The sequence below is a fragment of the Microtus pennsylvanicus genome, chromosome 11 (assembly GCF_037038515.1).
Source record: "Microtus pennsylvanicus isolate mMicPen1 chromosome 11, mMicPen1.hap1, whole genome shotgun sequence".
Lineage (NCBI taxonomy): Eukaryota > Metazoa > Chordata > Mammalia > Rodentia > Cricetidae > Microtus > Microtus pennsylvanicus.
Window position 1 is genome coordinate 15322331 of NC_134589.1, and position 12519 is coordinate 15334849.

The following is a 12519-nucleotide window of genomic DNA, read 5'->3' on the forward strand; positions in this document are numbered from 1 at the left end:
GGTTTGTCTAGACTAGCTGTTTTGTTTATTAGGGTTAAGGGGATTGAATTTAGGTCCTCACATTTATGCAGCAGGCACTTTATTATAGGTTGAAGCCATCCCCCCAGCCCTGGGCTTGTCTTATAAACCTCTATGGGTCTTGCATGGTGGTGCTGGAGGAAGGACCTGGCTTTGAGTGGACTGCTATGAGTTGGGTTTGGTTCATTGTTAGAGCCATCTAGTGACTTATAAGGAGACCATCTAATCACATTAGTGTTTTGAACATACTTCCTCTGGGATGTGGCACTGTAGGCCCAGAAGTGGTGTGAGACATGGGCTTGCTGGTTTACTCAAGGTATAAACTCGGGGTGATGGTGGTGGTGTAGGATCCTGTTGGATTCCAGGAAGTGTTGGCTGTGAGTCTGGGAACCTGATAGCTCATGGGAAAGAGTCCAGTGTAACAGTCACAGTCTTATTGTCTCAGACGATTGCCAGCACGCAGAGTCCATCTTGAAGTGGAACTGAGACTAGGCTAGTTCATTACCTACTGTGTCGGTTTTGATTATTGTTCACAAGGTGGAGTATTACCAAATTAGGATGGCTGCTGCCAGTTATCAGCTGCTTCACTGACTTAAATGAATTTAGGGATGGCTGTTAATATGCACTTGAGATTTTTAGGCTAAATTGGGCCTTACTTTGCTTTTCTTTCCCTCCCTCCCTCCCTCCCTTCCTTACTTTTTTCTTCTTTCCTTCCTTTTCAAAGACAGGGCTCCTCTATATACCCTTAACTGTCCTGGAACTAGCTCTTGTAGACCAGGCTAGCCTCAAACTCACAAAGATCTACCTGCCTCTGTCTCCCAAGTGCTGGGATTAAGGTTTGTGCCACCACCACCGAGGTAATCAGTCCTTTTTAGTTGGCTGGTGTGGACCAGATACATTGTACAACATGTTGCATCAGGCAGAAAACAGCCTTACCCTCCTTTCCCCCTTCCCCACTATTTATGAAAGCAGCACTCGTTTATAGAAGTGCAGATGAAGATGTCCTTTCAGGGTGGGTGTGGTGACGCATGCCTTTAGTCCCAACAGTGGCAGAGGCCAGCTGAGACTACATAGTAAGAGCCTGTCTCAAATAAACCAAAAGAAGAAAAATGCCCTCTGCAGTAGGATTCAGCTTGCTTTTTTCCTCTGCCAAAAGAAGTTTTTGAATTAAAACTGTTGACTAATAGAGCCAGGCTACCAGGTAGGGTGTGGGTAATTTAACAATGTCCTTGACAAATTAGGATTGCCCTTGAGAAAGGAGACTGTTCCAAACCTGACTACGCTGTGTCTGGAGGCCAGTTCTTCTCATCTAAATGTCTTTCTTCCCTTCTGCTGTAATCTGGCATTGGAGTAGGAGGGAACAGTACTAACAGCTCCACTACTGTCTGTTTGACTGTCTGTCTGTCCTAGTGAGAGAGGACCAGGCAGATGATCCTGGGAAGGCAGCACCCAGGAATGCATTCTGTATAGCTTTGGTTGCTGGAAGCCAGGATTGGTTAAAATACAGCTCAAGGTAGGAAGGAATGTTACTATTAGATTATAAAGATGCAAAAACAAAACCCAATTACACAGAGGTTATTATATGTTATTATATGCTAATAAACGCTGCGCTGAGTCTTGAAATAGCTCTTCATTGTCCAGTCTGATTTACTGCCAATTGGTTTTTCATGGCTTAATTAATGAGGCTAACCCTTTTGGGGTGTCTAGAAACAAGCTAAGTTTCATTGATATCTGGTATCCTACTCTCAGTCCACTGGACAGCTTGTGGAGCCTTTGGTGATTGCATTGTTCAGGTTCGATCAAAGCCATTGATTTGTTCTTATCTGTAGGTGACATGGATAAAGAAGGCTTTTTAAATTCTGGAGTCACAAATCCATATTTGAAGCTTCCTCTATCTTTTCTTTTTCTCTTTCTTTTTCTTTTCCTTTCTGGAGACAGGGTCTGTCTATGTATACCTGGCTGTCCTGGAACTCACTACGTAGAGCAGGCTGACCTTGAACTTAGAGATCTGCCTGTCTCTGCCTCCTGAGTGCTGGGTTTAAAAGCATGGGCCACTACATCCAGATGAGCTTATCTGTCTTACTAAGAGAGATGAACTTCTTTTCAGTGATAGTCACTCTAATGGAGAAGCATGGCCAGGACCTGGGAAAGGCATCAGCAGAGCAGACAACATCCTGCTTTCCAGGAATGTGGCTGCCAAGCCCAGGCTCACAGAGAGCATTTGGCTGCAGCAAGTTTTTTGTTTTCCCTTAAATGTTTGGGAGCTTAAACACGTCTGCATCCCTTATCTTAGAAGGCAGCCACAGCGATTAAGTGCTAGAGAACCAGTGTAGCTGTGCGTTTCTCGTTTGCTTGCTGAGTCTCTGTCTCACTGTGCTGCTCCTGTTGGCCTGGTGCCCATGCTCCTCCTGCTTCAGCCCCCACTGTGCTAGGGTCACAGGCACAGCCAACCCGCCGGGCTCTGTGAGTTTTCTCAGTACCCATGTAGTGATGCACAGATGGAGACCAGAGGAAGGTTTTGGGGATCAGTTCTTTCTTCTCACCCTGTGGACTTCTGGGATTGAACTCAGGTCATCAGGCTTGGTGGCAAATGCCTTTGCTCTCTGAGCCACCTGCTTGCCCTTGAGAAGAAAACTTTGGTTCTGCAAAATAACCTGGATGTTTTCTCTGCTTGTTTCTCTCTCTTCCTTGGACTTTTCCTTCTGACCTGTGCTTTCCCTGTATTTCATCTTCTTGAGTAGATCTTCTGATGATGCCAAATGGAGTGCTAAAGCACCTGAGTAATGGAGAAGGCTAACGTGTTTTCAGATCCTCCGTGCAGGCCTTTGGAGTCTGCCCCAGTACTGAGTTCCCTCCTTAATAATGTGTCTTCATTTCTTAAGGAAGAACGATGAACTCCTAATTTCAACAGCCTTGCATACCTCCCTGCAGCCAATCACCACCAGCTTGAAGGCTTCAAATGGTAGCACACACCTTACTTTACAACTGCTGGGCCTGACAGACAACCTGAGTTCCTGCCCCAGGACAAATGTGACAGAAGGAGAGAGGACAAGTTGTCTCTGACCTCCATGTGTGCACAGTGGCACATGTGCACACACACACAGATAAATAAAATGTAAAAAGAGAAGAAAGTGCCAATTTGCCAGGGTTGCTCATGTCTTGGAGGGCAAGGGGGAGTACTTCTAGGGCCTTCCTTTTTTAAAATTTATTTTTATTTTATGCATTGGTGTTTTGCCATGGGTGTTGAGCCCCCGGAACTGGAATTACAGACAGTTGTGAGCTGTCATGTGGGTGGGGTCTGGCTGGACACAGTCTCCAGCACACTGTGATCACAGCAGACCTAGTTAAACACATCACTGGCGGGATATTGCTCCTAATGGAGCCTGGTGACAAGGCTAGTTTCCAAATCTAAAGACCCACTTACACTACATGCAAAGGTCAGTGCAAGATTCCAACACTTTAAATTCTGCTGGTGGCTCTGGAAGGAGACGAGAAGAGAAGGCAATCCAAATTGGCATTTCAGCTCCCGAGGCTGAAGATTTTCTGATTTTTTTTTTTTTTTTTTACCTCCAGCCTGGATATAATTGAGTTTTAGCAGTAGAGGGCACGAGGCTTGGCATTTTTTATGATGCTAGATTGTGGGATGGATAAGGAAGCCTTTCATTTCTCAGTACAACTGGTCACATGTTGCTGATTCAGAACTGAGCTCTTGGCTCATGGGGAAACATCGTGATGGAGCACAGAGGATAGCTACTGTGGCCAGAACAAAGCAATACAAAAGAGCTGTTTGCTGCTGTGTGATGCTGTGTGAAGGGTGTCCAGACCCAAGTGTTGGGAAGGCCACACCTAACCCTCTCATGATTGATGGGTGCTTGGGCGACCACACTATATTCCCAGTTGTCAGTTGGGTGCACTTTCCTCTTAAACTTGCTGTCCTGCAAGACTGGCTGTAGGAAGCCAGCTGTGTTAGCCCTAGAGGCACTCTAAGGAGGACAGGCGGAGGTGGCTTGGAAGAGACCTGATTAAATGTCTGGAACCCAAACCATGGATTTACCAATGATTTGGCTCCTTAGAAGCCACCTTTGCTCGTCTAGTCTCATAGTGAGCCTAAGGAAGTGGGAACCCTAGACCTGGGCTCTAGTGAAACATAGGCTGATCCTGGCAAACTGGCGCTTTGATTCTACTTGCCCCTGAACAGAAGCACAAGTTCATCTACTCATCACAACAATTTGGGCTTGGAGAGTGTCAGTGTGTCCCAGCCTCCACTGGCTTGCATTAGTGAGACTAAGAATTGGAGCCAGGTTTAGTCAGTGTGGACTGGACATTGTTTACAATGAGCCTCTAAAGGTCTGAGGCTTGGCCAGACTGGCCTGCTCCATCTGGTGGTCTGGCATCTAGTTCTATGTGGGGCTTAACCCAGGCTTTGACTGATAGGAACTTGGGGACAGGTTGATCAGAGATAATCTTATCAGAAATCTTTTTCAATTGGCAGGTCATGGGCCCCTGACTGTCTGGAAGTTGTCTCTTGGTAGCCTCTGTACAGAATGGAGCAGGTGCCTGCCTTATTCCTAAGGTCTGGCCTAGAGGCCTAGTTGCCGAGGTAGCAGATTCCACTGATGTTTTAACCTTGGACTTTGACTAGTCTGGCCTTCTGCTTCAGCCAGACCTCTTCACCTCTGTTCTGCATCCTAGGAGACAAACTTACACTATTCAGCCTCAAAATTGCATGCTTTGTCCTCAACTTGTGTGAAGTCTCCTTATGTCACTGTTCCTTATGAAACCACCTCAGAACAGCATAACCTTGTTTATGTTGGTGTTATCAAAACAACTTACTGAGAATTAGCCAGGACCAGACTTTCCTTTAAGATCACCACTACAATTTTTCTTTAAAATTACCCCCGAGGGGCAGGAGAGATGGCTCAGTGGTTTAGAGCACAGACTGCTCTTGCAGAGGAGCCCGGCACATCATCAGGTAACTCACAAGTGTCTGTAACTTCAGTGGTTCTGAGGCCTCTGGCTTTCTTGGGCACCCACATGAGCATATACATACCATGTATGCACATAACCATAAACATATGTGTAATAAAAAGAAATCTAGAAAGAATTATTCTTAGAAAGCTAGGTAGAGCTGAGGACCAAACCCGGGGCCTTGCACTTGCTAAACAAGCACTCTAACACTGAGCTAAATCCTTAGCCCCTCTCATTGTTTCTGTTTCTTTGTCTTGTTCTCTTTATAATCCGACAGACCTATTGACATAAAGAGAGCAGGGAAGAGCTAGGCCTTGAATCCTAGTGCTCAGGAGGCAGATGTAGATGTATTTCTATGAACTCAAGGCCAGTGTGGTCTACATTGTGAGTTCCAGGCTAGCCAAGGCTACAATAGCAAGACCCTGTCTACAAACAAAACAAAACAAACCAGAGAAGAATTGTCCTGGAAGCTGAATTTCCAAGTTGTTGCCTGTTGCTGGATGTAAATTGCTGTGTTTGGTTGATGGAGTGCATTCTCTCTCTGTAGTCAGCCCCATAGGAAAGCCTGCAGGTCACAGAAGACTTTATGGAAGTCATTTCTCCCAGGGAATTGATGGTGAAAAACTGTGTTCATGTGGTATCTGTACCCTGTGTCTGGTACTCTTGCCATCGTTAGCAAATCCCCTCCCTCTGATGATCTCGGAGTAGCATTTCCACACCAGGTTCCATCTGTTCTTCTGTTGGTAGTATCAGCTCCAGGCACTTTGAACAGCAGGGTTTGGCAGAAACTTGAATGTAGGCATAAGCAAGCAATTCAGTATTGATGGCCTGTGCTAGGCTGTTTATTTGTATATGTGGTCACCTGTGAGCATAGACAAATAGGATTTCACATTTAGAAAATGCCCTAGGTCCCCATTTACAGATAATACTGAGACTGAGAGGCTGTAGCTTGATGGAACTTCGGCGTCCCCTAGGAAAGGCATAAGTATGAGCAGCCTGATGCCCTGTGCAAGGCAGATAGGTGCCCTTTCCACTTGGCCATGATGCTTCTCTTGTACCTGGAGTCACCTCCCCCCCACTACCTCCTCTTGTCCTGCAGACAGAGAACAGACGTAGGGTCATACCATGTTCACACTGGTCATCCTGTCACTGCTGCTCACAGAGGACAGAACAGGTATCTAATGTTTCACCCTGGCCTTGTGTCCTCAGAACTCCTGATGTCTGTCCCATATCCTAGCTCCTGTGGGGGTATCTGTGTCCATCTGTAGAGGTCTGTCATGGTGCCTTGTGCCCAGCAAGTGGCCTGTAATTAACCAGGTGTGAGGCCTCACTACTGTCTCCCGCTTTTAAGACTTAAGGTGCTGAACAGGAGGACCATACGTTTGGGGCCAGCCTGAGCCACATAGTCAGCTGCCCCTTAAAAGCCCAGTGATGTAAGATGTCATGAACTAGATGTCACAGGGGCACTTGGCATTATCTATTTGTCTGAGCAGCTCTTCAGGGGCCATCTCCTTTCCACCTAGCTATTAAGCTCCAGAATGGCAAAGAGCCTGACTCCCGTGTCTGCCTATCGTCCCCAGTGGCATTCGTGCTTGCTGGTAGGCTACCACAGTGACACTCAGCTTTCTTCCATTTGAGTAGATGCTTGCTTTACCCGAGGCCTCATCATAGCTGCCTAAATGCCCTGACGGTGTGCCACTTGGCATGTGAGAACGGAGGTCACAGCAATTAGTTTCTAATTTCTCCACTTGGATGTTTTGCCACTTAGTGCAACACAAGGCAGTGTGGGTGCTGTGGGAGATCGAGGCCCATTAGTAAGGCTGCTGTGAAATACAGTGGAAGCAGTAACTCTCTGGGTTGGCTTTTCACAGGTGGAACACCACTGGGGAGATTCTTATTCCAAGAGCCTTCAACCCAGCAGGATGCTTCGTTTTAGCTTGGCAGGAGAGACCCAGTGATAGAAAGGAGCCGGTTAAGAGGGAGGGAGTGGTTATTCGGCAGTTGTGAGTGAGACAGATTGTTTGGCATTTATAATGCTGGTGTGTGGTTTGCTCATAAGAGAGAATGCCTAGCCGGAATTTATCTAGTGAAAATTAAACCATTAAACCTTCCGAAACGAGAAACTATGGCCATCTGCCATGTAAAAGCATAATCATCTCTAAGCCGAGCTTCATCCGGCGTGGATCTGCATGCGGCCCTGTCGCCTGTGGAGAAGCCACCCTCTGACTTCTGCTTTTCTTGCTGTTTTCAGAGCCTGAGCCCTTGTGAAGCTGGCAATGACAAGTCTGAATGGTCGCCATGCCGAGAAAACCATTGACATGCCAAAACCATCAACCCCCAAAGTGCACGTACAGAGGTCCGTGTCCCGAGATACCATCGCCATTCATTTCTCGGCATCCGGGGAGGAAGAGGAGGAAGAGGAGGAGGAGTTCAGGGGGTACCTGGAGGAGGGGCTAGATGACCAAAGCATTGTAACAGGGCTTGAAGCCAAGGAGGACCTGTATCTTGAACCCCACGGTGGCCATGACCCTGTGGGCCCTGTTGCCGCCACCATCCCGGCAGATGGACTGTTTGTATCTGAGGGCCCTGCCATTTTGCCCGTCTCTGAGAACACTGTAAAGCTGCTGGAGCCCCCTGCTCCGGCAGTGCAAGTATTAAGTACAGTGCCACTGGCTCTGTCCCCAGGGTCGTCTTCATCTGGGCCCTTAGCTAGCTCTCCCAGTGTGTCATCCCTCTCTGAGCAGAAAACCAGTTCTTCGTCCCCATTGTCTTCTCCTTCCAAGTCCCCTGTCCTTTCATCCAGTGCCTCGTCCTCCGCGCTTTCCAGTGCTAAGCCCTTCATGAGCCTGGTGAAGTCCCTGTCAACTGAGGTGGAGCCAAAAGAGTCCCCCCACCCCCCACGGCACAGGCACCTGATGAAGACCCTGGTCAAGTCCCTGTCCACAGACACCTCCCGTCAGGAGTCGGATACCGTGTCCTATAAGCCCCCTGACTCCAAACTCAATCTGCACCTGTTCAAACAGTTCACGCAGCCACGGAACACAGGTGGAGACTCCAAGACTGCGCCTTCTTCCCCACTGACTTCGCCCTCTGACACCCGCTCCTTTTTTAAAGTGCCCGAAATGGAGGCGAAAATCGAAGACACTAAACGACGCCTTTCCGAAGTCATCTATGAGCCCTTCCAGCTCCTCAGCAAAATCATCGGGGAGGAAAGTGGCAGCCACAGGCCCAAAGCCTTATCTTCAAGTGCTTCAGAACTCTCCAACCTGTCCAGTTTGAATGGCCACTTGGAAAGCAATAACAACTACAGCATCAAGGAGGAAGAGTGTGACTCCGAGGGGGACGGCTACGGCAGTGACTCGAACACTCCCAGGAGTGAACACTCGAAGCCCACCGAGGAACCTGGGAAAGAAGAAGAGCCTAAGGGATCCCAGGGGAGCAGTCTGAAGGATTTAGGACTGAAGACAAGTTCTCTTGTGCTTGAGAAATGTTCTCTGTCTGCCTTAGTGAGCAAAGAGGACGAAGAGTTCTGTGAACTGTACGCTGAGGACTTTGAGCTGGAGCCTGAGGGCGAGGGGAGACTTGATAAGCCCCGAGATGTCCCCCTCAAGCCAGAGGTGCTTGCCGATGATGGCTTGGTTCTGGACAGCGAGGACGAAGCTGACTCAGCCACTCAGCACCAGGAGTTACCAGTGAAGACATTGGGCTTCTTTATAATGTGTGTCTATGCGTACCTCATCCTTCCCCTCCCCTACTACATGAGCGGGCTCTTCCTGGGCATTGGCCTTGGGTTCATGACTGCTGTTTGCGTGATCTGGTTTTTTACACCACCAAGTGCTCATAAATATCACAAATCACATAAAACTCTGCAACACTGGAACACAAGATCCTTGGACATCAAAGAGCCTGAAATACTAAAGGTAAGCCTCCCTCCAGCCTCTGGCAAGCACAGTGAGTGATGAGTGAACTTACGTGTTTAAGCTAATAGCTCAAGGTGTTCGCATCAGGGGTGTCTCTCTCTTCTCCAGGAAGCCACACTACTCCCCTGGAAACCTTATAGATCATGTTTATCTGTGTACCCATAGCTTTTTGAAGTTCTCCATGGCCCCAGAAAGCTACACTGTTATCTAGTTCCTACTTAGGTCTGTCCTTCAGTTAGCCAGGTCTACATTTTGAAGATCTGTACTGACTGAATGTTAGGATTCTATATTCATATTTTTCAGACAGTCTCACTCTGTAGTTCTGGTTGTTCTGGAATTTACTCTGTAGACCAGTCTGGCCTCGAACTTGCAGAGATCTGTCTGTCTCTGCCTCCTGGGTGCTGGAATTAGAGGCGTGCAGCACCACCATGCCTGGTAGGATTATGTTTTTAAGATTCTGGCTTCAGATTCAATGCTCATAGAATTGTAGGAGAGGGTCAAGAGGAAAGAGACTAGTTAATGTCGGTTGGTGACACTTGCTGCCAGCTTGTCTCTACACACAGTGAGGTATGGGCTGAGGAAAGATGTCAATTCCTGTGCATGCTCTGTCAGGCCGGGGCCTCCAGGGTATGGGTTTTATGGGATGATCTTTTGGGGTTCAAGATTTTTATTTCTGCATATTTGCATTTTTCTAGTTGTTATGTATACATCATAAGATTTGTAGCATATAACTATGGTTGTCACCTGGCATGGTGGTGGCACACATCTATTATTTCAGCATTTGAAGGGCAGAAGCAGGAGGATTTCTGTGAGTGTGAGGCCAGACTGGTCTACATAGGGAGTTCCAGGCTATGACTATATAGTGAGACCCTGTCTCAAAACAAAACAACAGAACAAAAAAAAGCAGTTGGGACTGGAGATGTGGTTGAGAGCAGGCACTGCTTCTTCAGAGTCGTGTTTGGGTCCCAGCACCAATGTCAGACCAGCTCACAGCTGCCGTTAACTTCAGCTCCAGGGGATCCAAGGCATCTGGGCTTGGAAAGCACCTGTGCACACAAAGGCATGTGCACATAGCTATCCACATACATATAATATGTAAAAATTAAAATCTAAAACAAAATATAGTTGTCATTTATATAGTTTGAGTTACATAAGGTGTGGAATCAGGAACGTTTAAAGGTCACTGCTGTATAAAAGTTGTCAAGATCAACCACACCGGTTCCCTGTTGCCATTATTTTTTTCCAGTTTTACACACGAGGAGACAGGGACTTTCGTCCCAAGTTTTTTGAGCCCAATGTGATTCCCCCCTTCCCATGGCATGGCTCTGCAGAAAGTTCATTCCCAAACTTTTTCCTGAGAATCCCTTCATGTCCTTACAAGTATTCAAGACGAATCTATTGTCTTGGAGCAGTTTTGAACCTTATTGATCATAACCTTTAGCTCTTCAAGTTATAAGATTTTTTGATCTGTGTTAAATTTCTATATTTTTTCCTTTTCTAAATAATACTCTAGAAATGACAACATGATCTCTCTTTATTGTAAAACAAAAACCAAAACAGAACACCTGGGGTAGGATGGGGGGGCTCTTCCAAGATTCTATTTGTTGTTTTCTGACTTCTTTACCTTTCTTTCTTACCCAAAGGAAGACACAGGGAACTCAAAGAAAAAAGATTATTCTTCATCAAAGCTGTGTTGATTTGCTGTATTTACCCTAGCTTTTTATAAGTTCTGAAGCTGTGTCTGTACCACACATGTGCAGACTGCCCCTCTCTTCTGTTTGATTTCATGTGATCATATATCTTACAGCCTGACCTCTTTTCTTTCTTCCACATGGCAGTTTGTTATGAGACAGTTTCTTTTTTTATGGGAAGCTGGTGTTGGCTCTGAGGAAGTGACACCCTTAGCTTGGCATGAATATGTGGAGTAGAGCAAAATGACTCATGCAAGGTGGCTCCACTCTTTTAGAAGGGTGCTGCTGTGACTGCCTGATGTACACGCACTCTAAGTGACTTAGTACTAATTTTAGCAAAGAAAAATGGTGTCTATGTTAGTCCCAGAGCTACTAAGTGGAACATTTGATTTCAAACCTTTGAACATTCATTTGTCCTAGGAAATTTATAATTTTAATACAGTCAGTCTCTAGTATTGATCCAGTCAGTCACTGTTGTGGGTGGACAGTTTACCAGCTGCCCGGGGGGACACTGTGGTGGTATTTAAGTGTTCCTGTGGTCAGCTTGCTTTAATCCAGTGAGTGAGAAGGTAAAGGTAGAATGCTAGGCATGGGTGTGAGCAGAGGCACAGAAAGGGTTGCTGTGCACTGCTATGCAGTCTAGGTGTGTGTTTCCATCTGTTTTCTGTTGCTAATTACAAAACACCCAGGCTAGGTAAGTCAGAAAAGGGTGCCATATTTGGTGGTACACACCTGTAATTTCAGCATTTGGGAAGCAAAGGCAGGATGCTTTTAAATTTGAGGGAAGAAAGGTTGTTATTTTGGCTTATGGTTGTAGCCCAGGGTTGAAGGACTTATCTGGGAAAGGCCTTCTTCCTGACAGAGTGCACATGGACCATCCTTGCTGGGTGACAGGGGACACTGAACATGTATTCTTCCCTGTCTTTCAGAGCCACCAGATTTCAATCCTGGGCTTCCACTGGTGGCTTTATCTAATCTGTCACTTTTCAAAGGCCCTACCACCCAAACTCAAGGTCAGACCCAGTTCCCACCCTGCCAATACCTCACAATGGATTGTGTTAATTCTTCTTTACATTGGCCCATAACTTGCTTGAAATGGTTTCATTACTAATATGTATAACTGTATTTTAGCCTGGACTCTTACTTGGTGTATACTGCTGCTTTTAGAGACTGGCTAAATATGCTGTTTAGAAAATGGGACACTAGTCTAGCCGTGTGGTAGTGTCACACACCTTTAATCCCAGTCATAGGCAGGTGGATCTCTATGAGTTCGAGGCCAGCCTGGGCTACAGAGTGAGTTCCAGGACAGGCTCCAATGCTACACAAAGAAACTCTGTCTTGAAAAACCAAGAAAAAAAAAAGAAGAAGAAAAGAAAAGAAAAGAAAAGAAAAGAAAAGGGGACACTGGGCTGGAGTGGTGACTCACTTGCAGAGGACCCAGGTTCAGTTCCCCAACCTGAAAGGTAACTCACAGTCATCTGTAACTCCAGCCCCAGGGGATCCAGTGCCCCATTCTGAACTCTGAGGGCACTAGACATGTATGTGGTGCACAGACATACGTCTAGGCAAAATGCCTGTATACACAAACACAATAATTAAATCCCTTAAAAATCTAGTGTAGAGGGACTGGAGAGATGGCTCAGTGATTAAGAGCACTGACTATTCTTCCAGAGGACCTGGGTTCAATTCCCAGCACCCACTTGGCAGCTTACAACTGTAACTCCAATTCTAGGGCTTCTAAGACCCTCACACAGACATACATGCAGGCAAAACACCAATGCACATAAAATAAAAATTAAATAATTAAAAATTAAGTGTAGAGAAGGAACATTGCTGTGTGTTAGAAGGGTGTTATTTGGGCTGCGAATTGTCAATGCAAGTGATTCAGGAGCTTGTTTTTTTTTTTTTTTTTTTTTGAGTGA

At 46.4% G+C, this 12519-nt stretch overlaps 1 protein-coding gene across 2 annotated transcripts in view; it reads left to right on the forward strand.

The window, feature by feature from the left end:
- The window catches only part of Tex2 (testis expressed 2), a 119985-nt gene that overhangs the window by 42233 nt on the left and 65233 nt on the right, over positions 1–12519 (forward strand). For both annotated transcript variants that reach the window (XM_075990341.1, XM_075990342.1), the window contains exon 2: positions 7238–8906. In XM_075990341.1, the coding sequence (XP_075846456.1) occupies positions 7263–8906 (1644 nt within the window). In that variant the 5' untranslated portion in view covers positions 7238–7262. The remainder of the gene's footprint in view (positions 1–7237; positions 8907–12519) is intronic.